We start from the raw sequence: 26,507 nt of genomic DNA on the forward strand, positions 1-26,507 counted from the left end.
ACTAAAAATTATATATATAAAAAATTACTCTAATAATGTAATTAACTAACTAATATTATTTAATTACCAATTAATTACTAATTTAAAATATGTACCAAATTATATTAATTAATTAACTAATTAATAATAATTAATTGCCAATTAATTAGTTATAAATATTTAAAAACATATATTAATTAATTAATTATTATTAAATTACTCCCCACCCTATTCCCCTATAAACCCACATCCCACTACAGAAAATATATATCAATTATTCAATTAATTATTTCCCAATTAATCAATATTAATTAGCAAATAATTATAATTAATTAATTAATCCTACTAATTATTAATCAACTTACCATAATTAAATTACTTCCCACCCTATTCCCCTATAAACCCACAACCCGCTCCGGTACTAAAACATCAAATTTCCTTATAAATTTCTATATTATTATAGAAAATGTATACACATATAATAGTAATTATTTTAAATACTTAAATTAAACATATAACACATACATAATAAAAAACTATAAAATAATACAAATATCGATATTAGTGTCATCGAAATTATTAACATCGATATATATGCTATCGATATTACTAACTTCGATATTACTTACATCGATATTAAGTATTTCGATATTACTTACCTTGGGTCGATATTCTGTCCTACGATATTCTTGCCTTCGATATTATGCTCCTTCGATATTTCAGACTCGATATTATGGTAGGTCGATATTTCCAACTCGATATTTTGACTGTCTACCTGGTAAAGCATATAGTTTGCGCCAGATTACAAATGAATGTGAGCATATGTGTTACACACCACTGTAATATGTGGGATATTGCAAAAACTAACACCTAGGACGAATGACATATGAGCATTCAGAATTCATAGATAAAACATACCTGCATTATGTGAATGTTCAGCTGAATCCGCATTCTGAAACCTTAAAGGAGACTCCTCCATTACCTTTCCAACACACCCCTCAACTCTTGCTCCCACAAATCTCTGTTCCATCACTGATCCTGGAGTAAAAGGAGGGACATGTTAATCTGCCTGACCCCTACTCTATCCTGTCCCACCTCCAACATAGTAAAGTCACCAAAGACTTTACACTAGCCTTAGTTCAACACGTCCTCAGCAACATCACCTACCAGTTCTAACACCATCCTTCCTGCCTCACCATACTCATTCCCAAACATACTTTCAAGAGACCATGCATCTCTTCTGCTCTCAGAGGCAATTACATGTCTGACCCTTTACAACACTTTGCTGCCATATCAAGATAACCTGCAATTTCTCCACCGTGTGCTTTCAAAAACAGCTAACCTAATATATCAATAAATCATTGACATGAGGATAATATTTTAGACAAAAGATAGCATTAGCATTCAGCTACAATGTTATGACAGTGTCTTGGAAAAGAGGTACAAGCAGCAAAGGAATAGTCTGGGAGCAATCAGCAAGACACATACCAGTGCGATTATGCCAGAGATAGTACACTGCTGTATGATAGATTAGTAGAGATTGTATACCGATGATGATTCCCAGTGGTAATCACTTGACTTTGACTGATGATCGCGTGGTTAAGCCCACTTGGGTATATGTGTACTTTTGAACGCTACCGTGAAGTAGTTTAAATATAGCATATTACAAATACAACAACTCTTTGCAGGAAAGAAGCATGTCTCGCTTTCGATACCGTGGGACAAACAAGTAATGGTGCTTGTTGGACAGGCCACATGAAGGGCCGCTCTCCCCCGGCTCAACCAGGCCCGAGCCCGGTCACGCAAGTACCACACACCACCATTGCACGTCCTCCGTCCCCTCAGGGACCCCTGCCCCCGAGCACGTTAACCTCGTGGATCCGATCCACTGCCGGCCCACGCGCCCAGCCCGGGCCGCCATCTTGGACACTTCACCACGAGGCCGCCTGGCCCCCGATCGACCTCAACCCGGGGCCTAGCCCGGCCTCAGACATTCCGGCACCACCCTCCACCCAGGAGGTGAGCGGGCTACTTGGCAAGTCAATGGGAGAAAGAGGTGCCGATGGCTCTCCCCCGCCAAGTGCCGCTCGCCCATCGCCTCCCCGGGCGCTGGCTCCACCCCCCTGCTGGGTGTCTGGACTCCCTCATCCCGGACCTCCCGACCTCCAAGTGCGAGGGTCCGGACATCAAAGCACACCAGCCCTATAACTGGGGCAGCTCCAGAGCAGGAAGGCAGTTGTATCTTGGAGTCGAGAGACGTAAAGAGGAACTCATCCTGGACGGACTACTGGCGCTGCCGTAGCTCTGTTCTGTGCACCATCGTCCTGCCTGTTGGCGCTGCCACAGCCGTCGTAACCTTCATCCTTCATCGTCATCGGGATCTGCTGGCGTGGCCGCGGACCGTTGTAACCGTCATCTTTCACCGGGACCTGCAGGCTCCGCCGCGGACCGTCGTCCTTCCTTCATCCATCTCGGGACCTGCTTGGCTCCTCCACGGCCCGATCATCTAGAACGCCGAGCTCGAGGATTGAGAGCTATTTTGTACTCATTGGTAACTAAGACTGTCCCGCTACCCCTTTCCTCAACCAAAGACTAGAATCGAGGGGACCCCTGAGTCCAGACCTCCTTGTATCATACCAACGTAACCTAAGAATTGCATATAAAGTCTCGTTAACCTTCAATCTTGTGTGGTGTCCGTCTGTGGGGGGGAAGTTACTTGTCTGTACAGTCGTTGGAGACGGCTCTCCCCGGAGACCTCTCCCCGTAATCTCGGCCGACCCTCCCGGTCCGTCTAACAGTGCTGTATATACTTATGATGAGTGTATGAGATAATTGTGTCTTTTTTGCCACCACAGGGTTTTCTAATGCACCATTTTCCAATCTGTGTTATAGTTTTTCTTCTGGCATCACTAATTTACTGAGACATTATTCATGATTAAATGATTAAGAAGCTCTTTCTTTTATTAGTGTTATATATCTACTCTTATTGCAAGGCTGTGTGGATTGTGCATCTGTAAGAAATTGAGTTATTGGCTGAAGAGGGTGGAAACCCCACTCAGGCAACAATCACAATCCTTGTCAGGGTAAACCAGAAAAGTCACTAAATTAACCTATGTTTAACCTTCTGGTAGTTTGGCACATAATGTTGGAACAACTATTAGGGAATTCAGAGGTTAGAAGGTTTAGGAGTATTATAACAGCCAGACTACTCATGGTGGCTTGCATCTGTTCTGGCCTCAAATAATGGGGGCTAGAGCATTCAAATGTGTACACAACGTAAACAAGTGCATCTGGGTTGACATATAGCCACAGTCTCACATTGCTGAGGAACTGGCAATTTTAAATAGGGCGCAGATGTTCATTATGTTGTACCTGTCTTCGACATACCAGCAGGTGATGTTGTTTGAAGATTCAAAGCCTTTGAACCCTTTTGTGACACCTGCGGGGATGTTACGTTGTTTCCAGGCCATGCGATTATCATCTGCCTTGGCCTGCTTTCAGCATGTGATGAAAAATGTATTGGATGGACGCGAACACGTATTGCTTTTCTAGGATGATAGACTTGTATATTATAAGGACATGATGGAACATGATGGTGTGCTTTATGAAGTTTTGAGAATTTTCCAATCAGAAGAAATAAGTGCCAGTTCAGGGTTGCAACTGTGTCCTATCTGAGGTGGTCTATGTCAAGGGAAAGAATATGCCTGAAGACAAATTTAGCAGAGACTATCCTTAGGGAACTAGCACCTGACAGTAAATATAATATCTGTTTCCTTGGTTTGGCTGAGTGCTTTTCAAACTTCGTATTAAACTCTGCTAGTTTAGTCCGTCCTCCAATGGCAGTCATAAAGAAGGGTGAGACATGTTTAATGTCAGAACTCTTTTGATAAAATGAAAAGACAGCTGGGCTGAATGCCAGCCTTAGGTGATTTTCATGTGGGTCATTAGACTGTGTTGAAAACAATGTGCTAGTTTAGAGGGCAAGGTGCAGGACTTTTCAGAATAACGATAAGGAAGAGAAAGTTATGGCATTTGCCTCTCATTCCTTGAAAGGGGCTGAAATAAATTATTCCATACTGGAGCAGGAAGAACTGGCGAGCACATGGCTAATATAACTTTTTTTTCCTTTTCTCTGTGGCTTACCGTTCATGATCATGACAAGAGTGAAGTGAGCAGAAGCTCGGAGGAGATATGAGGAGTTTGACAAGACTGGGCGATAGGAGATATGAGGAGTTTGACAAGACTGGGCGATAGGAGATATGAGGAGTTTGACAATATTGGGCGATATGTGGTTCAGGGTTGACCAATTTTGGTGAGCTCTCGGAGACAGATAAACTCTTCTGGGTAATTGGAGAACAATTCTATTAGTAGATGTGTGTTTTGCAGGTGTGATAGCCTGATGCTACCTCAAGGAGAAAAAATAAGTGGCAAACTTGACCCATTAGTGGCATCTAGGCAGCAATTGGACCAAGTCAAGGGTCCAGATTTCTTACTGGTAGCCCAAAATAGACCGGATGCTAGAAGGTATTGTTAAGGAACCCATGCAGTGCGTGTGGTATGATAAAAGCAAGAATGTGAGCAAAACTTCTCTGTCTACAGTGGGCGTGCCTCGTGAGTCATGGCGGAAGGCTGGCATGACGTTTGTTGATCCTTCAAGTTTATTGCAAGGTTATGAGAGGAATGTTATTTTGTTGATTGTGTACATATATAATTGGGTCATAGCTAAGTGTGTTGCATCTATTTTAACTGGTGTTGTTCTGACATTTTTCTGGGATGTTTTTGCGAGTGAGGGCATTCCGAAGACTAGTATGGCAGATAATGCAGTGCAATTTGTGTTGAAGGAAATTAAAGTATTTTTCGATGAATTGGGTATTATACACTACAAGATGGCTTAATATCCCCCTCAAGTGAATTGTTTGGCAAAAGGTATGAATAGGTTGGTGAAAGGTTGTATTCAACGAGAAATCCAATCCAATTTAGGATAACATTGAATGGGTATTGCGAAAACTATTCAAACCACACCATACAATGTGATTGCGAGGGGGCACCTTTTGAGAGCTTGAGAGGGCATGTGGCAGGGACTTATTTGATCCCAGTATGGCAGAAGCTATTTGCAGGAGAGAATGTATGTAAGAAATCTAGCTTAGATGGTTGGATTGCTAAATATTGGAGCAGGTACAAATTGTGGTATGATCCAATGTGAAAGGTCATGAGGCATGAATGTCAAGTGTTTGAGGTTGTTAAAGGTCACCAAAGTGATTAGGAATGTTGTTGGGGTAGATACAGGTAATGTGTAAAGCATGTCTAGCTTGCTGAAATGCACAGGTGTGCATTCACTGCAAATTAGTGCTGGCTGTGATGATCTTGATAGGCTCCAATGGGTGAGTGGGTTCCGGTGTTAGGTGGTGAACAGGAAGTTTCGAAGTGGAAATGGCATAGAGTATGCGTGCAGTTAGCATCAAGTATGTTTCCATAGCTCCTGTGGCATTCCCTGTTCTGCTAGTAAGCTATGTCCTTACAGATGTTTCCATTGAAATTGGCGACTTGCAACAGTGACCTGCCCATTAGCGTTTGGTTGCTTCCTGGAAGCACGATTTCTGACTGTTCAAGCACTGCTCCCCACAGACAACTGCTGAGTAAATCTATACGAATTTTGTTTTTACGTTTTCGCCATTTTTCGATGTCATTACGGTATCAATAGATGATAGAAGGTTCAGAACACTGATGGTGGTAGGTGAATTCATAGAAAAACTAAAACATAGAAACCACACATGAGGAAACCTAATCATGGAAACAATTTTAAGGAAATACCAATAAATCTAAAATTAAAGGAAACATTTTGCCTATTAAAAGAAAGATCATTTTAAATCAAAATGACATTAAACTCGGGCGGAGTCTAGAATTACTGTGGAGTTTGTCACCTCAGGGATTCTCATGCTTAGGGTTATGAGGGGGTTCTTAGAGGTCAGGAATAATTGGCGTAGGGCATATAATTGGGTTTTTAGGGTTCAGAAAAGGGTGGAGTGCAGGGGTCAAGAGGGCTTTTTAGCGTTCACCAATGAGGTGTTTAGGTGTGTGAGATGTTTTCAGGTTTCAGGGTTCTTCGATGGTGGAGTTTAGGGCTGGTGAGGATTTTTAAGTTTCAATTTTGGGTAGCGGCTGGGCTGGTGAAGAGTTTTTAGGGTTCAGGATGAGGTGGAGTTTAGGGTGGTGAGGGCTTTTAAGGATTCAAAGATAAGTGGAGTTTAGATGTTGAATGGATTTTTAGGGTTCAGGGATGAGTAGTTTAGGGTGATGTGTTATTACGGGACATGGATGGCTGGTGTTAAAGGTGATAAGGGTTTTTTCAAGTTCAAAGAAGGCTGGTGTTGGGTGTGCTGAGTTGTTTTAAGGGGTATGGGATGGATGAGGTTTAGGCTTAGAAAGGAGTTCTAGGGTACAGGAATGGAAGGGTTGGGGTAGTGAGTGATTTTATGGTTCATGGATTGTGGATTTGTGAGGTAGAAAGGACTTCAGGGATGAGTGTTTAGGTGTGGTGAGGGGCCTTAGGGGACAGGGATTGATGGTGTTCAGAAGTTGTGAGGGGTCAGCAAAAATGTTTCTGAAATTAAGACCTGCACCCATTGCATTTACACATAATAAATATGCGTTCAAAGCCAATGTTGGCCAAAATACTTTCTATTAATTGGTTTCTACGAAATGGTAAATGCCATTAATTCTGAAAATACCCATTAAACAGTTTAGATAAAAGGGTTTCTCAGTAATGGTATTCCATGAAATCGTTTTTCTATAAAATCCCATACAACCAGGCTGACTATGTTCACCATTTGCTATATACTATTCTCTGGTTTCCAAGAGTGTGTGCACACATTTTAACGATGAAAACAGGGACTGGTCAGAGAAATATAACTGGCTTGAAGATTCTGTTCGCAATATCACTAAAACCATAACGTTGTGGCACAAAAATGTCACTCCCCCATTATTTTTTTTGGTGTGGAGTTTTATATAGCGAGAACTAGACCCCAAGGTATCAGAGCGCTTTACATGAGCACCAGTTACATTACAAGTACAATTTCATATTAGAGAAGAATTTATTTTTTCTATACTTATCGTGGTTTGGAATCCATATTTCATGAAGTGGTGTGATATTCCATTGCATTATGCAAAATAATTCAAGGGTGTGACATCATTCGTTAGTGTTGAGGCGTTTGAACGGAAAGCTCTAACCCATCTTTAACCCATTATGATGAGACATTATTATTGAGCCAACACATATTTGTATCTTAGATGTTTTTTTAGTCTTCGAAACCGACGTGTAGAAGTGATTATTGTGTTCTTTCGGAATATCTAATTCTTTCTGTATGTGTAATGTATAATGCGGAGGGGAAAACAACCGTTTTAAATGTCTTTTCCCGGCAATATGAAAGTCTCATGAGTTGTACAGTGTCCCGAAATACGTGCAATGCTGTAACGTGCCAGGACAGTTAATAAATGTAAAGACTGTATGTCGACTAAACTAGATACAAAAACAAACTTCTCTGCTGGCACAAAATCGAGGTGGGGGACGAAGCCAACCTTTACTTCAAAGTCAAGTTATTCAGTCAGGCTTGGTGCCAAAGAGATGCAAAATGTGCTAGACATTTGAAAAAAACGCACAGTGATGCGTGTCAAGGAAAATCATAAACACATTCAGAATATGTTGATAGGCCAAAAGTAACTGATGCATTGCAAAAGCATTAAATAAATAAGTACAGTAAAAAGGGCACATTATGGTTAAGATAATAAACACCTCTCCTAGCCACCACCGAACACACCCACATTTTCAGCTTCTGTTAATAATAGTTGTCATGTGAACATAATCATAATGTAACAATTTCAGAGGTTTTCAATCTCTAAAATGTAAAAAAAAATTAAGGGGATATTTTACAACTGATCTGTATAAGTATGGTCTCCATTGTCCCTTCCAATCCTCCTTTTGTTTTGTAGAACACAGTTCTGCAACCTTTTTTTGCAGTTCAAGTGCAATCTAAAAGGAGTTGCAGCGAAAATCCCTTTAATTGTAGGCCAATCAGGTTCTTTGCAATTTTCGAACCAGGGTTGCTAATCCGATTATTATACAAACCTCCTTGCCAGTCAGGTTTGAATGCATGTTTAAAAATGTACATCGATTCTCGATTCTATAGCTACAGATGGTTACATTTTTAACCCTTTGTTTCTCTTTTTTCTCATATAAGTTACTCAACAACTACAGATCGCAAACAAACCCTGTTCTGATGTGGACGCTATATCTTCATGTAAAGTTTGGAAAATATTTTCCCAGCAGATTGTGCTCCATGAGAGAGTAAAACATCTTTCTGTAATAATAATGGGACAAATCACCTTGTGGAACACTTTGCCCCCCCTGAAAAAATCTGCACAGAATTCAGCTAAAACTTCAAAGATTCTAACCTAAATTCAAAAGGATTTGGAAAACAGTCTTAAAATGGCATCTTTTTTCTATGTGTCATTTAACTTGACAAATAGAATTTGATATTAAGATAAACTGTTTCGTAAACGAAACGTCCCACACTCAACTTTTTTTTAGTGGTGTAAGCGACAGTGGCAGCTCCTCGAGGGAGTGCTGCGGGGCAGTGGGATGGGGCGGGGGAGGGGCAGGGTGGGGGTAGTAAACTCTGGCATACGGCCGAACCGAAGTACAAACATATATAAATGAAACTAATTCCATTGCGCAAGCTGCATTGCCGATTGGTTTGCAGTTTGCGCAATATAATTTGTTCTATTTATTTATTTATGTACAAACCTCGGTTCGGCCATATGCCGGTGTTTACTACCCCATCCTGCCACTCCACTGCCCCCCAACAATCCCTCGAAGAGCCGCCTCTGGTAAGTGAGGGGGTAGTTTTAGGCATTTGAAATTCAGCTTATATGTTTTATTGTAGTGTATCCCACCCATAATATGTGAAGAACAAGATTATATCCTTACAGAAAGCAGCATAACTGCTTGGCATCAACCAAGGTATGGCTTCAGTGGTTCCCAAACTTTTTCGAGACGCGGCTCCCTTGACCCACTGGCCATTGCCCGTGGCTCCCCACCACTTTTTTTGGAGGGTGGGGGGATGTAAGCTCGGCCTCAGGAGTACTTGCATTTTTCTCCCTGAAAATAATTTATTTTATTTATTTATATATTTCTATAGCGCAAGAATCGAGCCCGAAAGGGTTATCTCCGCGCTTTGACAGCAACAGGCGGCAAAGATACTGTACAGACAGCAGACGGGGCATCCTTTAGTTATGTCTCCATAAACAGATTTGTTTTTAGCATTTTTCTAAAGGTGAGGAATTGGGATGAAGCTGATGAAAGTATTATAATCCTATGCGCAGGGTGTTTTGTATTACTATAGCAGCGCCTCTAATAAAATATTCTTAGTTACACTTCTTTGCCCATGCCTTTTTTAGAGTACCCTTTCAAACTTTTGTATCCCACTTACAGTGCAAGATAGCACCTCTATGCATGTAGGCTCCATTGCCAAAGAGTTTCTGCGCTTGAAGAATATTTGCATGCTCTTCAATTTCTACCCATGTCATACGTGCTAACAAACCTGTCTCAGCAGGGTGACTCATGATTTTTTAAACTACATACAGCTTTATCTTTGCTCTCTCCTCCCTAAAATTGCCTCCAAATCAATGCAAGCCAAATAAGTTTTTTTTAAACATCCCTCTTTCTTGCTTCCAAATGTTTACATTATGCCATATATGCTGTTTTACTTCCCTGTGGTGTCGCGTTCTAATCTAGGACCCCGATCAATACTGTGACCTTATGCCCCTATACGGCTATAATCCATTCATACCCCTATAATGGCATAAACGATCAAGAGCGATATTTCAGAAACTCGTTTCTGGCCTAACACGATCAGAGCCACATTTCAGAATCTCTTCCTCTGCAGCTCATTAGAGCAGATGACACATCAGAAGCCACTATCTAAGATTCCCAGATTACACTCCGAGTTCTTCAACAAGATAAAACTCAGCAACCTGGGAAAACCCCGCTTGCTATGTTTTGATTAGTAATAGAACTCTAATGAGCACTGAGAGACGATCACTTCCTAGTGACATCTTTATTGACGTCTTATGTCCAAAAACTTACGTCAAACAAGGCACCTTTCAGGTATAAATATTACCAGCGTTGCCTTAAGCAAACGCTGCCTCGACGACATCGATGATGGCTATGGTGTGGTGAATACAGGAGCAGAACAGCTGTCCCTTACAGAGCCCAGCAGATGCAAGCTGCCCACGGACGCTGCCCCTCCTCCTCCTTGACGCGCTGAGAGAGACGCTGTCTTTTCTCCTGCCGAGAAAATCCAGCTCCGGCGTTTCCAGCCCACTCTTGCGAGTGACTGGGATATCGAGTCCTGGAAGGAGATACAAGACCTCCAACATTCTATTCCAGAGGTATGGTGTTGACTAAACCCTTAGAGAGAATTCTTGAAGCAAACCTTGGCAAAACCAACTTAACTAAAACTGCTACTTCCTTACTCCCTCCCAAGTATTAGGCTTAGGTCAGGTACACTGGGGTAGGCGTAGTTAGAAGCACCAGTTGAGTACGTTAGCTAAATGTATATATGAATGTATATATTTTATTCATTTTAACCATCGTATGGCTAAGAAACCATATCAATGCTTTTAAAGTATTATTTCGCAATCCTCATTTTACTGTACGCACTTTTTATAATAACTAGTCTTGCAATTGTGGCAATTCATTTCTCTTGCATGAGAAGAAAGACTGCTCAATAAATAATACCTTTTTATTGAAAACGCCCGTCTCTCTATTCTCTGCATCTTGGTGAAAGTAATCTGCACAACTGACTGAGTAAAATAACTGTCTATTGTTTCACACGACTCTAGAGATTGACTCTTATTCTAAGGAGCAAAGTTGTCATGTTTATGCGGTTGTTGGAAAACTGAATCCCTTCTTGTCTGTACCAGGGAAGCTGATCACTTCCTATTCAGTCAAGAAAGTTTCCAGTGACCTCTGAGCTAGTTGGTAACAAACCCAATTAAGTTTAGCATAGTCAGTAGAGACCTGGAAGACCGCACTTCTACGTCAAAACTGCTGTTTATGTTATTCCAATGCGCAGGGCCTATTGGGAAAATAGGAACTACACTACAGTGGCTCAAGGAGAGAGCAGGCCTTTCATGAAAATTGTGTGTACTGAAAGAAATGTGTACTGGTATTACCTATGGTTCAAGTACAAGTGTCAATACTTAATAATACTTAATGTGTTTAATAGATAAGACAACTGCACTTTCCTGATAACTTGCATTGGTGTAAAATGCATTTGAAAAAAAGCCAAACTATTAACAAGTCTAACAAAATAAATCAGGCATCGTTCGCGTACTTTGGGAGTGTTGGAACGTGGGGATCCAGTGAAATATGGAGGTCATCCCCCTTGCCATCAATTAAGCACTATGTTTACAGCTTTAGGCATGTCACTTGAAAATCATCTACATCATGCGTTTAACTCTAATTAGCTTAACTGAAGCCAACAGACCCTTAAACATCAAATGCATTAAAGTGCTAGGTTTGACGGCTCCCCAGGGAGGCACGGCGCACACTTTGGAAACCTTTGGCTTAATGAACATATTCTCCCACTTTCTGAGCAAAGCAAGTTTTTGATTTTGTGTTTTAACACACTGTTTGTTACAATTTGCATGTTCTAGTCAACAAACCCTTTAAAGTAATGATAAATATTAATGGCATATAATAAGGTGCTAGAGCAAGCCCATGCAGTCAATCAATATATATCTTCTACCTTTCAACTTTTTCATAGATGGCAACATTGTAAAAATGATTTGCTGATATCTCGAAGACCCGTTCAACTTAAATATATGCTATTGTTTAGGAATCAGAATTTTATACTCCAAATATCAAGGTCAATAACTGCTAAAATAGCTGCAAGCATGGGTTAGTTGGGAGCTCATTGTTGCATGTGTCAAACATAGCCTTGATTTAAAAAGACATTAATTATCGCCATGTTTTCTGAACCATATCAGGGGGTTGGGCATTTTTATTCCTGACGTTTTAAGCGGTGCTTACTTTACCTTATGAAGAAGACAAACTTTCAAGCTGTCCGTAAGAGCACCTGGTTGTATGAACTTTGCAAAGGTTAGCTTCTAATGTCCGTAAATCGCCATTTACTACTAGAGAAAAAAAGCAACTGATACTTATAGCATACTACTGCGTGAAGCAAAGTAGGGCCTTCAATTTGCAAATTCACTGGGTTGGGACAAGGATCTCAGGAACCTTGGGGCGGTAATAATGCTCCTCTCCATGTCCTTAATAGAACTGAAACTTTCCTTCATGGTTACTAGCAAATGTTTCATTCTATGTCAGGACCGAAGGCGGCGAATATGCTTGTTCAAAGCCTGCCCACCATCAATGATGCCATATCAGCAACTGGCTAAAAGTAGATTCTTTTGAACATAGAGTCTGAAGACCAGGCTGCTGCGTTTACAGTGTCTTCCAGACCAGCGCCAAGGGCGAAATCTTTAGAAGCCATTGCTTCCCAAACAAAATGGAAGCCAAATTGCGAGAAGTCGATGCCTGTCTCTTACATGACCCACCTGATCCAGCGGGCTATGGTGGGAGGAGTAACTGCTTTGAAAGGCTTTTTGAGATGTTCCCCTGGAGGACGAAACGCCTCTGTCATGCTCTTGTGCACCTTGAGACAATGGACCACACACAACTTTGGAAACTTATCGAAGTCTTGTTAGGACACTACTTTGAGTTGGACCAGGCACAGTAGCATGGCTAGCTTCGCCGACAATTCCTTGCAAGACAAATATTTACAGGCTGCCAAGAGTGGAATAACTGAAGGACCTTATTAACATCCCATAAGGTTGAATATCTGGGTTCTGGAAAGAGCGTCAAATGAATCCCCACATTGATTTGCATACCAACTGATGTTCACCCACAGGAGCTGCTTGAACCTGCACATACCCAGCCAAAATAGCTGATCTATAGGAGCTGATGGTCCAATATGCCAAACATTGAGATGCTAAAGAGGCCAAGAAGTTCATGATCGCAACCACCTTGCACCCCATGGGGTTCTGGTTTCTCGTACACACTAACTAACACTTTTGGGCCATGCCGATCCATATGTTTTTTTGTACTGGCAGCCCATGCTGCTGCCAGTTATCCTTCAGCCTCATTCGATAGGCCTGGTATTCTCCAGCAATGCCTGAAATCCACTGTGCCATGAGAGGCATGCTACCTTGCAAGACTAGAGGGTGGGGATTGTCTTGGTGATCCCTCAGAATAGTCTGATCAAGGGGTAGAAGTATTGGAGAATCCCAGGAAAGTTCCAGTAGTACTAAAAACCGCACTATCTCCTTTAAAACGTGAACACCATGACCTTCACCTTCTGCCTGCGGACCTGCGGTTGAGTCCCTTTATCATTGCATGAAACTTTGCTCTTCATCCAACATTACATGGCAAAGGACCCGCCATCAGTTCCAAGCAGTTGATGTGAAGGTGATGCTTGTCTGCAGATCATTTTCATCCAATAAAGGAGTCGGCACATCGTGCTCTCCACCCGTACATGCTGGCATTGGATTGGATTTGATCACGATGTCCGGATCTTAGCCGAAGGTAGCCGAAGGTAGCCTGCGCATTCCATGCCTCCATATTATCCAGTCACCATCTCATCTCCACTCTCATCCATTAGGGCTATCTGGCCCAAGTATTGCAGCCCCCGAAGAGGGTGGAACACTTTGAGGCATTGCAGGGCTCCGTAATGGAGTGGCCCGGCAAGATTGCCTGTATTTATGTAGGCTGAAGTCCTAGCATCTGAACTGCCTGCCTTAATGAAGTGGTGGAATGTGTCAGCATCCATTTCAGCTCTTTGCAGATTTTGATCACTTTCCGGGAAGGAAGGCTCAAAGTCTGCGCTTTTAAGTCAATGACGAGCCCGAGGAAGGTTTTCTGTCTGGACAGTACCAAGAGTGACTTCTTGGCATTGATCACAAACCCTAGGCCCTGAAGCAGATCAACCGCCACTTTAACTGCTGTGACATCCTCGACTGATACTGACCCAAAAAGAGGAGGTCATTGAGATAAATAATGAGGTGGAAGCCCCTTTACCTTAAGGTCTCCACAACCAGTTTGAGGACCTTGGTGAAACACCAGGGAGCCAAGGATAGACAAAAGCGAAGGGTGGTGAACTCGTACACTTGGTCTTTCCACCTGAGCTGCAGGAAAGAAATGGCTGAGCGGGGCAAAAATTGGGACCACCAGGTGTGTGTCCTTCCAAGCGCACCTTCTAGTCGTAGGAGATCTCGCAACCAGTGGTTTAATTCTCTGAGATTTATTACCAGACGTTGACCACCATCCATCTTGTCCACTAGAAAAATGTTTCTGAGGAAGCCCCTGGGGTGGAGGCAGGAGAACTGCCTGCCTTAATGAAGTGGTGGAATGTGTCAGCATCCATTTCAGCTCTTTGCAGATTTTGATCACTTTCCGGGAAGGAAGGCTCAAAGTCTGCGCTTTTAAGTCAATGACGAGCCCGAGGAAGGTTTTCTGTCTGGACAGTACCAAGAGTGACTTCTTGGCATTGATCACAAACCCTAGGCCCTGAAGCAGATCAACCGCCACTTTAACTGCTGTGACATCCTCGACTGATACTGACCCAAAAGGAGGAGGTCATTGAGATAAATAATGAGGTGGAAGCCCCTTTACCTTAAGGTCTCCACAACCAGTTTGAGGACCTTGGTGAAACACCAGGGAGCCAAGGATAGACAAAAGCGAAGGGTGGTGAACTCGTACACTTGGTCTTTCCACCTGAGCTGCAGGAAAGAAATGGCTGAGCGGGGCAAAAATTGGGACCACCAGGTGTGTGTCCTTCCAAGCGCACCTTCTAGTCGTAGGAGATCTCGCAACCAGTGGTTTAATTCTCTGAGATTTATTACCAGACGTTGACCACCATCCATCTTGTCCACTAGAAAAATGTTTCTGAGGAAGTCCCTGGGGTGGAGGCAGGAGAGGACAAGTATGTCCATCACTTCTTGATCTATCAAGGCGACTTAGTCTACTGCAAAAACTAGTGGAGGAGGTCTGGATTCTTGGTTCGGTGATCCGTAGTACTCTATATGAAAACCTTTAATGGTCTGAAGGATCCATGCGTCTGAAGTAATTCTTCCCCAATTGTGTTCGAAATATGCCTACCTGCACTCATCCTCAGAAGGGAAAAGAGAGAAAGTCTCACCTGCTGTGGCATGGAACTGCCCTCTGAGGTACCTCAACCACCACAGCTGTGGTGGCCCCTTCCATTCTGGAAGAATTCTCCCTGCTTCGATGTGTCTTGGGACCTCTTGAATCCTCACTGAGAGCCGTGGGTGGAGAACCGGCTGGCTAAGCACACTCTGCCACGTCTGACCTGAACAAAAATGTGAGGAGGAAAAATCTTCTTTATTGATGCCTGCGCTTTATCCAAGGTGGTAAACGTGGCCACAAATGTGCTCAGCTCCTTAATGAACTGGTCCACGAAGAGCCCGTCCTGAGCCACCTCACTAACCTTGGAGGAACCAGGTCTTCTAATTTGGGATCCACCTTCAAGAGAAGGAAGCGACACCTCTCAGTTGAGAGAGCACAATTAGCATTTCTGAGAAAGATGATCACGTGCTATGCCCAACTAGAGATTTTTTCTGGGGAAAGAGGAGTGCCTTATGTCTTGACTTTTTCCGTCAGTTCTAGGTCTTTGTAATAGGGCCTGAAATACCTAACAATTTATCCTGGTAAAATCTCCAGGAGCGATCAATGCCCTTCTTTGTGTTCCTAATATATTTTTGGAGGAAAGTGGCAATACTTCGGTCAATTTCCAAAGTTACCGCCACCTTACCCAGTAGGGTGGGGCGAGGGCATTCCGCCCAGAGTCATGCTCTAAGCTCTTTCTCTCTGGGTTCACAGAGGTGCCAGGTAAAAAAACTTAGAAACGTTTTTGGAAGGGGCCAACTGTGGAGCGTGGGTGTAACAGGTTTGCAGGGACCAACAGGTCAGAGGGGTCCACTGGTTCGTTCTCTGGCCCCTCATGGGCAAGTCATTGGGTAGGGCGCTACAGCCTGGAGGGACCGGCCTCGTCCTTTGAGTTCCCTGGGTAGTCATCCTCCTCTGCCTCAAGGCCTTGTGGGGGGATACACCTGCCACGTCAAATAGGGTGTCATACACCCCTGCATCTGGCTGGGCCAGGAAAGCCTTCTTCAGGAGCTCGAAGATCCCATAGTCTATTCCTGAGTCTCCTTTGCGCTTAGGGAAATCCTTCGTGGAAGGCATGAGCACTGGGTAGGACGGGGAATTCTGGCAAGTGTAGGCCATTTCCTTAATGCGGTGATCCAAGGGGCTCATGGCTGCCACCACTGCTTGGTGTATAGAAGCATCTACAGCTTCACAAAATTCATCATACGGGGGCAGGACTTGCAGAGACTCTTCCTCTGTATAGTCCTCCTCCATGGTACCAAAGTGGTATGACTAATATGCTTAGGGCAAAAACCACAATTAACAAGGTGTAGAACCAGAAGTTCTAGAGCCCTCCACTAGGCGTTTCAGCACTTTCAGCGGCCTGACGCTTGCAGTCACTAAATGAATAGCAATTACTGTATTCGCGGTGAGCGCATGTGTCTTTTGGCAGCTTGAGGCTTACATTTTTGGCAAGTCAAGTGTTAATAGTTTATACACACTGAGCACGTGAAAACAATGGGCCGCAGCCCTGGGGTGGCTCACCCTGCCTTGCTCGGGTGTCTGGAACGCCTTGACCTGCCCTCCCTGCCAAAAGGGAATGTGGACATTTTGCTGTATCGGTGTTTCAATAGGAATACAGACCTGCTGCGTGTGGGCATCAGGCTGAGTAATTATTTATGTGCAGACCCATGACTTGATGGGCGTCCAACTTACAGTTGGCTCGAGATTTGCTGATTCTGGGGGGAGCGGCGTGTCAGAGCACTAGTTGCCTGAAATTGACAGCAGCGGTCCCACAAGGACCAGCGAGATGCACTGCCACTTGTACCCTCAAGGCAACTCGGTTGCGCACCGCACCAACGCGCACGTGTATGCTAGAAAGGTCGTCCAAACGGAGCAATAACAACGCTCCAGCGGGCCCATAGTAAACATGCAGTGAGACTGCTCACTGCACAAAAGCAGAAAACAACAAGGCAATATTCACACAATAAATCCCTCAAAACATTAGAAATAAATAAATGTGCTCTTAAGTGCTGGAAGCAAGAAAAGAAAGTGGAAGTCTTCTAGGGAGAGCCCACCTTTGTGGCTATCCTAGACTGCCTATTGGTGGACTGTGTGTTGTACCATGTGCATCATGGAGAGATAGTTTTATGTCTTGTTAGTTGAAGCTGCTGGAAAGGGAATAAAAGAAGGTTTGAGTATAATCCTTGCCTCCGGTCCTAACATGAAATTTAGAGAAGTTTTAGAGGATAACAAATAAAGGTTCTCTGCTTAGTGCAGTTTAAAGAATACACGTTCTGAGAGATTGATACTACTGTTTTCATTGCTGCCGTAGCTGCTTTGGATATTCAGTCAATACTATATCGCCCTTCAGGACATTACATTTTTATAAAAATTCCCATTTTACAAAATTTACTTTGAAGATACACGCAATTAAAAAACATCTCACTTCACTCACCAATCTCAAACTTAGTCCTCCTACAACTCATCCAGGTAGCTGTATGTGCCGGTGGGTCTGCTGTAGATATATGTATGTAACTTGTAGGTCCATCCACGGATGATTAAATATGTGCAATTGGGTCAGATAAAATTAAAATGTTACCTGCCCCAATTTAATCCACTCTATTAAGTTGTCTGCTATTACTACTATGAATGTGACCTTTAATACTAAAAATATAATACTAAACATGCATATTGACCTATCATTGACGTGTTGAAAATAATTCTGATTCAGCCAATAACCCTGTTGTCTGTCTTATTTTCCATCTGCAGATGAAAATGAACTGTCACAGATTTTCTGCAAAGCGTCTAACAGACTTTTAGATCTGGAGTCCTTCCTAGAGGCTGCAAAGCATCATTCTCTGCCTTACCTTGGAGTGTGCACCCCATTAGGTCATCTGCTAGGATTTCTGAATGAAAAGGAACATGGCAACTATGGTGCGTTGGTTATTTTCATTTAAAAACATGTATGATTTTAAGTTTCTAGTTTGTTGCTTCAGAAAAGATGTCATTTTTGGGTGACTCCTTGGAAAGGATTTTAAGTGTTTCTAATTTATTAGGAGTATCAGTTATTAAAAATAATTAGCCCTTTTCCCACATTTTTTAAATAGCACATTTTTCTTTGTGAAAATACATTTTCTAAATCACCCGCCCCTTTAATTCCAAATATCTAATCTTGAGATGAATGTACTGCTCAAATGCACGTTTCTTCTTAAGTCAAGAGGTCCGGCTATTCAAGTAAATTATGCTAATTTGTTTGAGAATGTAAGAGAGGTGTGGGTTTCCTGAACTGTTTTAATTCTAGCAATGCATCTTCTCCTTCCGGTATTTTTAGCTCAAACACACCAGGACGCAAAAGCTACCTAGTTGCAAAAGACTTATTGTGAGCTTACCAAAAATGTACAGATGCTTAAAGGACGCCCACTGCGTACCATAGAGTTGGTTTATTGTCACTCTCATTTTCTAACTTCTAATTCAATGGATTTATGTGTCCCAGCTTGTCCATCTTATGTTTGGCTGTCCCCTGGAGCAAAGCCTCGTTACCATCTCTCTGGCTGGCAGACTTCCATCCTTCTACTGCTCACTTTTAGGGACCTTTTTTCATTTCGGTTAAGCACTCCATGAGAGTGCATGTGTTTTCAGCTCTCTCCTCCCTTCCATGTGCTCCCCCCCAAATACCCACCCCAGACTCCTTCTCTCTTTTGCACTTCTCTCCCACCCCAGGTCTTTGTTATTCTCTCTTGTGTACTTCTCCTCCTATCCCCTCGTAATTGTTGTTCTCACCCTTGCCTTCTTTTTCCCCGATCTCTAAGTTGCTTCTCTCAATATCTTGCATGTTCTACTCCTCTCTCTTCAGCTCTTTGTTCTTTTGTCCCCCGTACCCTGTTGCTCTGTGTTGTTCTCTTCATTTCCATGTTTCCTTTTCCCCACCTGCGGTCCTTTAAAAAAAAAAGAAATTGCGCTTTCGCACAAAAAGAAACCTTCCTTTTCTTTTACATTGACCGAGTCAAGAGCCATCCAACATCTTGGATTGGTTAATAAAAACGAGATCTATTGCTTTCCCAATTCCTTTTTTTTTAACTTTAGCTCAGAAAATATAGCTATGTTGGGCTGCATGAATGTTTTTTTTAAAAGAAAAAGATAGTTTTTCTAGTTGTGCACATCGCTCCTTCAAACGAACCACCGAAAATAGATTCCTTTCTGCAGGTGAAGCCGGTTTCCCCCACTTTTTGGGTAACAAAACCACACCGCTTGAGTCTGCTACTATATAGTAGATGGTAAGAGGAAAACAGCTCAGTTTTTATAACCTGTTTTCCTTTTTCTTACTTCTTGTCAGATATGCTGTCTGTTTGCAAACAAAAGAACATTATTTGCTTCTTTGTTGCAAAGCAGAAGATGTGATATTGGTACAAACATACAGGAAGCTTATGTTTTTATGTACAGTTCTATCACCTCTATCACCGCACATTTCAGCAAAATCATTCTAGCCTCAGATTTTCTGCCTGGTTAAGGATTCATTTTTTTCTCTACTCATTACCTTTGACTTGCTTGTACTCTGTGATGCCATAAGTAGATTCAAAATATTGCAATTTCAGAATAAAGAATATTCATTTTTAACCCTTTTTCGGTCTCGCCTAGCATTGCATTGCTTGCTGGCGATATTGTGGATGAGGACTATCAGAAGTGGGCTTGAAGCCCCGCCCCTCATTTCCATTGGCTGGCGTTTATGCTAACCGGTGGCCTGTCAATGGAAATGGGGTTTTGTAGTCACTGCTCTGTCTCCTTTTCAGACGGCCCATCCGGACAGGCTCATCTGATTTACGGCTGTCATGAAGCAATTCCTTATCTTTCTAGGGGCCATCTGTTTCTAATTAGTCTTCTACATGTGGTTCTGTAATATAGGCTTGTTTACACCGGGCAGGCAAAGAGCTCAAAAGTGCAGGGGGTCACAGGGAGAACAGTGGGATCCCGGCACACTGGATGCTTTTCCGCCGAGGCAGCAGCGTGTTCATTTTTGCATTGCGCTTTTACTCAAAGTGAAATCGCGATGCTAAAATTAACACGCTGCTGGTGCGTAATGGCAACAGCTTGTTTCACGAGTTGACAACTAATGTGTGACCTTCTCGCGGTTGCCATTTTGCAGCCCCACCCCCTTTTCATCACTCCGCTAAACAATGAAACCGATTAATTAATTGTGCATTATTCAACTTTGGTATCGGTGGCGATACTCACTGTGCAGTAGATTAAAACTCAATCTGGTGGGCTGCTGGCGGATATTGGCTCTCACTCACCTGCTGTTCGCGGTATCGACTGGTGGCTTGGGCGGGCCCCAGCCCTCTGTTCCATGGCGGTTTTATTTCCTATTTTATCATTTAACCGCCGCTTTAAGCCACCCTGACTTTGATTTCCCCCGACTGAAAGTAGAATCTGATACCACAGATCTATGCCTCTCCCCCGGCACCATTTGGACATATTGATTGGTAATTAGTAGTGGACGGGCAGTAGCTATGGCCTATGGCTAGGGGTCTGGACCACGCCCACAGCAAGATGTCAAACTAGGGATAGCGGGGTGCAGGCTGCTCTAACAGCAATCGGTCCTGCCCCTTTAGTCTCGAACATGCGGGATAGTAAAAGCAGCTAATAAGAAGGGCACTTTCCAATGGCCACACCTTCGGCGACTAACACGGTGAGCGCTCAGATGCGCTTTCAGATGCGAGCAGCAATTGGTTCTGCCCATTATATTTGAGGCAAGAGGACAAATGAAGGAGCCAATAGGATAAGAGTATTTACAGTAGCCTGCGGCATATTTAAGAGTGTGATCTCAGATTTGCCTTTATCTCATCACCAATGTGATGAATGGCGTCAGGGGAAGATGCTACTCTTGTGGAATGAATTGGGCAGAAACGTAAGCGGCACTGGGTATTATAACACAAGTTAAGAGATGGCGGTTAGAGGGGAGTAGAGGTGATCACGTTTGCTGCAAAGAGTGGAGTAACAGGCACAGGGTAAAGAGAGAGAAAGGGGCTAGTGTGAAAGGTCCTAAAAACAAGCATTTGCAATGCAACAGGTCTCGCATTTATGCAAGTTTAGCCTATTGCCATTGTAAATGACAATATCTTTTATTTATGTTTTATTAACCAAAACCAAAATAAAAGGCATAGCCATTTACAATACGGAAAGGGTCGCCCTCCACTCACAGTCAATAATATACAATGAGACCCAATCCAAATGGCGAGTAAATCTATCAGTGACATATGGGGGTCCAATACATCCCACTCCCCACTACTCTCTTATCCACATTATAATGAGAATATGCACTGTGCTCTGCCTTGTTTAAAATATCTGTTCTCCAAGACAACCCAACATAGCAAAGCTCTCAGAGTGACCCCAATCTTGGTTGTTCACAACAGTCCACACCACACATTGGACCTTATTCTAAATAGAGGAAAAATGTGCGAGAAGCAAGTGACCCCTCACGGAAACACCACCAAGCGGGGTAACTGGTATGCAATTTCCAGACAGGCCCCTGTCTTATCATCGGTGGTCACTCGCTCCTCGGGAAAATAAAGGTGATAGAAAAGAAGACGTGTCCAAAACAAACAACATATAAAGTGCTACAGTGAAGTGCAGAAAAATCTGCTAGTGGCAAACACACACAAACATAATGAAAGAGTGCCTAAAACCACACACAACACACCAATCCCTTATCCACTTTTATTCGTAGGGTGGTGATTGCGTGCTCTTGAGTATTAAAAAGGCTGGTAGCTAGTCATGCATATCCAAAAAGAGTGAAGTGGCAGCACTTGAGTGCAGCCCTGATGAAACTGCCCTACGCTATACAGCAGTGAAACATGTCGGCACTGTAGGTAATGGTATGCATGACTAGCTACCAGCCTTTTTAATACTCAAGAGCACGCAATCACCACCCTACGAATAAAAGTGGATAAGGGATTGGTGTGTTGTGTGTGGTGGTTTTAGGCACTCTTTCATTATGTTTGTGTGTGTTTGCCACTAGCAGATTTTTCTGCACTTCACTGTAGCACTTTATATGTTGTTATAAAGTCAACGTTGCAGTGGTATAGCATCTTTCCCACTAGATAGGGCTGTATCAGTGTATATCGCTTTTGTGATTCAAGCCCATTGACTAGGCTAAGATGGCCGCCACGCATGGAGTCGCGATCACGTGATGTGACGCGAGGGGCGTGGTCGCACCGGCGTAGCGTTCTTCAGTGCTCTTGGCGCGGGCGCCCGACACGGCTGAGGAAAGGCACCTTCCCAGATCGTCACGGTGAGACGGATTTTAATCTAGCGCCAGGGAAGTATGCTATCGATTTTCACTCCTTGGGTTAAATGTTAAATGTCATTTGCTCGAGCCCGCCGGCCCTGCGTAGCCTCACAGCTTCAGATGGAAGTTGGTCACGATCGTGACTGTTAAGTCCCAGTTTGCTTTGGCTGCATTATTGTTGACGTGGGGGTCGCTGAGACGGGTGCGCTGCACCATGGTATTTACAACTGGCACCCTAGTGATGGAACTGCACTAGTTAGAACAACCCTTGTTAGCAGTGTGTAATAGCAGCGTTAAGCGTGTATGTCACTTGTTGCTCATTCTCGAGTATAGGTGTATTTCCAATCAGGTGCTACATGGCATAACAGCACAAGGAAAACTACAACTTTGTATTTGTTTCTTCCATTTTGCAGATATAATAGTTTTATTACAAATCAAGGGGCACACTCACGCTTGGAGTATCTAGGGTCCCAGTTTGATACCGGAGTGGCTGGTATGCAAAGCTTTGCTGCTCCTGGGTAAATATTCCTCACACTACCACTTGGTACATACCTTCAGAGTACACCTCTGGCCAGCCTGAGTCTACATGTTTTTAACTACGTACCTGTTCTCCATTGACAGCACGTTACAGAACTGAGTGTCCAAAAAGAGTGAAGTGGCAGCACTTGAGAGCAGCCCTGATGAAACTGCTCTACGCTATACAGCAGTGAAACATGTCGGCACTGTAGGTAATGGTATGCATGACTAGCTACCAGCCTTTTTAATACTCAAGAGCACGCAATCACCACCCTACGAATAAAAGTGGATAAGGGATTGGTGTGTTGTGTGTGGTTTTAGGCACTCTTTCATTATGTTTGTGTGTGTTTGCCACTAGCAGATTTTTCTGCACTTCACTGTAGCACTTTATATGTTGTTTGTTTTGGACACGTCTTCTTTTCTATCACCTTTATTTTCCCGAGGAGCGAGTGACCACCGATGATGAGACAGGGGCCTGTCTGGAAATTGCATACCAGTTACCCCGCTTGGTGGTGTTTCCGTGAGGGGTCACTTGCTTCTCGCACATTTTTCCTCTATTTAGAATAAGGTCCAATGTGTGGTGTGGACTGTTGTGAACAACCAAGATTGGGGTCACTCTGAGAGCTTTGCTCTGTTGGGTTGTCTTGGAGAACAGATATTTTAAACAAGGCAGAGCACAGTGCATATTCTCATTATATTGTGGATAAGAGAGTAGTGGGGAGTGGGATGTATTGGACCCCCCATATGTCACTGATAGATTTACTCGCCATTTGGATTGGGTCTCATTGTATATTATAGCCATTTACAATGCCAATAGCTCAAACTCGCATAACTGTGAGAACTATTGCATTGCAAATGCGTGTTGTAGTTGAAACAAGGTTTATTCAGACCATTTGGATTCAGCAAATTGTGAGAAAATGCCCTTTCTGAATGGTTAGCCGCATTTCTGGTGGATTAATACTGCTAGTATATGAACTCTGCATACTGGAGTATTGCTGTCCAGTTCCCAATGTATGTGATATGACCACTAAAGCATGATAAAATTGGCTTATCCTCAGTTGGCATATTTAACTTTCCACTAAGGCCATAGTGAAGGAAAATTCACCAATGGCACAGAACGTAAAATGGACTGCAGCACCTATTGTGCCATTCACCAGGCTGACAAGGAAAATATGGCATGAGGCCTACATTGCTGCAGGCTTTAAACCTTAAGGGAGACTGGCCAAAATAAACTTTACAACAGAATTGAAGCCCTGCTTTTCAATATTAAATAAGTAATCCCTAATGTATCCCAGAATGGAGGGTGCCTGGTTTTTAAAAGTGATAATGCCATTTATCGCTGCCTTTCAAGTACTATCGCTGCCTTTCAAGTACTTGCTGCAAAGCTTACGATAGCCCAAAATTCTGCCTCCTCTGCCGTTAAAGATTAGCATTTGTTTCCTGTCAAGAAGAGTATCATTTTTAAGGTTCTGAGCTTTGTACACAAAGCCATCAGCAATTCAAGCCTGCTTATTGGGGTCCAAATTTAAACTTTATGTTCCAGTCCTTTTTGTGCTCTTTATCTAAATTGGATGTTGCTCTTTTGTTTACTGTGCACCCAGGCTGTGGAATAAGCTCCATATTGGTCTTAAGTCTACAACCTGCAGCTTCTCATTCAAGTAAAAAACAGAAATATCATCAGTTCTAACTCTTATTTCTTATTGCAGTCATATTTTTATTTCCTCGCTCCGATGGACTTTGTTGCCAACTCCCCTTCTTCTTTTTAGGTCTTGACTATGGAGCGCACATGCGCTGCATAGTAAAAAGACCTTTTGCAGTCGGCGCTGCTTTGCCGGCAAAAACGTGCACGCGTTGCATTGCTCTGAATGGCGACGCGTGCACGTTTGGCGATTCCCTTGTGGGAGTGAACTTTGAAACCATTTGGTTCCTGCTCGCTCCCGCAAGGGAAACCGGCGCAGGCCTCCTCCTCTCTCCCGTCCCCCTTGTAGTGTAGTTCCTATAATCCCAATAGGCTCTGGGAATTGGAATAATATATCCTTTAGATTAGACGTAGGACTGAGATCGACTAGGTCTCTATCGAATATATTAAACTTAATAGTGAGTGCCAGCTAGATCAGAGGTCACTAGAAACTTTCTCAAATTCACATGAAGGGATTAGTTTCGGACACCTGCATAAACATGACAACTTTGTTTCCCAAGAATAAGAAATATATCTCTAGAGTCGCGGAAACAATAGATAAGTATTTCACTCAGTCACTCGTGCATGCTTTGTTTCTACAGAGTTGCAGAGAAATAGAGAGACTGGCGTTTTCAATAAAAGGTTTATTGAACAGTCTTCTTTCTCATGCAAGAAAAGGGAACTTCTACAATCGTAATGCAGACTACAAAGTATAATGCGTACAGCAAGAACAATATTATAAAATAATACTGTAAGAGCATTGTATGGTTTCTAAACCATATATAAATAAATACATAAATAACAATGACTAAAAATACTCAACTGGTGCTTCTAAAATACGCCTACCCCAATGTACCTAACCTAAGTCTAGTACGTGGGAAGAAGTAAGTATTGTGTAGCATAGATTTAAGTTGTCTTTGCCAAAAATCTACCCAAGATTTCTCTAGGTTCTAATCAGCTCCATACCTTAGTTTAGAATGAAGGAGGTCTGGTATCTCAGTCTCGGGAATCGTTTTCCCAACATCCCGCAAGGGGAGCTTGGAAACACTGGAGCTGGATTCTCAGCGAGAGAAAGGCAGCCTCTTGATCAGTGCGTCAGCTGGAGGGTCGGCTTCCTTCGGCACTTACTGTAGTGAGCTGCGTCGGACAAGCAGATAGTTGAACTGCTCTTTACCACTGCGTCTTGCTAGAGAAAGTAAAGGTATATATATACCTTGAAGGTTTCTAGGAATGCCATAGTTTGACGTAAAGTCGGGCATAATAACGTCAGGAAAGAACCCCTAGGGAATAGTCGTTCTTTGCAAAGTACATGAGTTCTTGGATAAATCAATATTCAAGCAAGGGAAGATCCCTGACTGCTTCAGCCATTTTTCCAAGAAATCGTTGTGACGATTGGTACGGGTGGAAGTAGCCATGCCTGTATTTGGTCTGCATGGGCTATGTCTAAATAAGGGCTAGATTTCTATGCCTATATTAGGGCAATGTGAATTGTAACTATATAAGGGCATGAATCGGGAGAATTCACTCTGAGCCTAAAACGCCACTCAACACCCTGCTGCCTCCTTTAAGTGCGAGGAACGCGCTTGTTTTGTCTTTTTGATGGCTTCTTATCCACAAGGACAGACCAGTGCATATGGGCTACTTCTTTGAAAATGTCCACTGCGTTTTGTTTGTAATGACTGATTTAAAGTGATTCTCTTGAAACCTGCCTGTGCCCAGCTTGCAGCCTTTTTGAAGCTGCTTAACTCACTGTACGGCTTGCGGGCTTAGACAGCTCGCACAAGCAGCCCGCAGACTTCCTTTCCACCTAGTCTGCTCTCGCATCT

At 43.0% G+C, this 26,507-nt stretch overlaps 1 protein-coding gene across 1 annotated transcript in view; it reads left to right on the top strand.

Annotated features, from left to right (window-relative positions):
- Positions 1-26,507, top strand: part of METTL25 (methyltransferase like 25) — a 619,072-nt gene that overhangs the window by 111,817 nt on the left and 480,748 nt on the right. Inside the window, exon 2 of the mRNA XM_086919632.1 lies at positions 17,975-18,139. Coding sequence (XP_086775758.1) covers positions 17,975-18,139 — 165 coding nt within the window. The remainder of the gene's footprint in view (positions 1-17,974; positions 18,140-26,507) is intronic.

The sequence above is a fragment of the Lissotriton vulgaris genome, chromosome 1_1 (genome assembly GCF_964263255.1).
Source record: "Lissotriton vulgaris chromosome 1_1, aLisVul1.2, whole genome shotgun sequence".
NCBI classification, from domain to species: Eukaryota; Metazoa; Chordata; class Amphibia; order Caudata; family Salamandridae; genus Lissotriton; species Lissotriton vulgaris.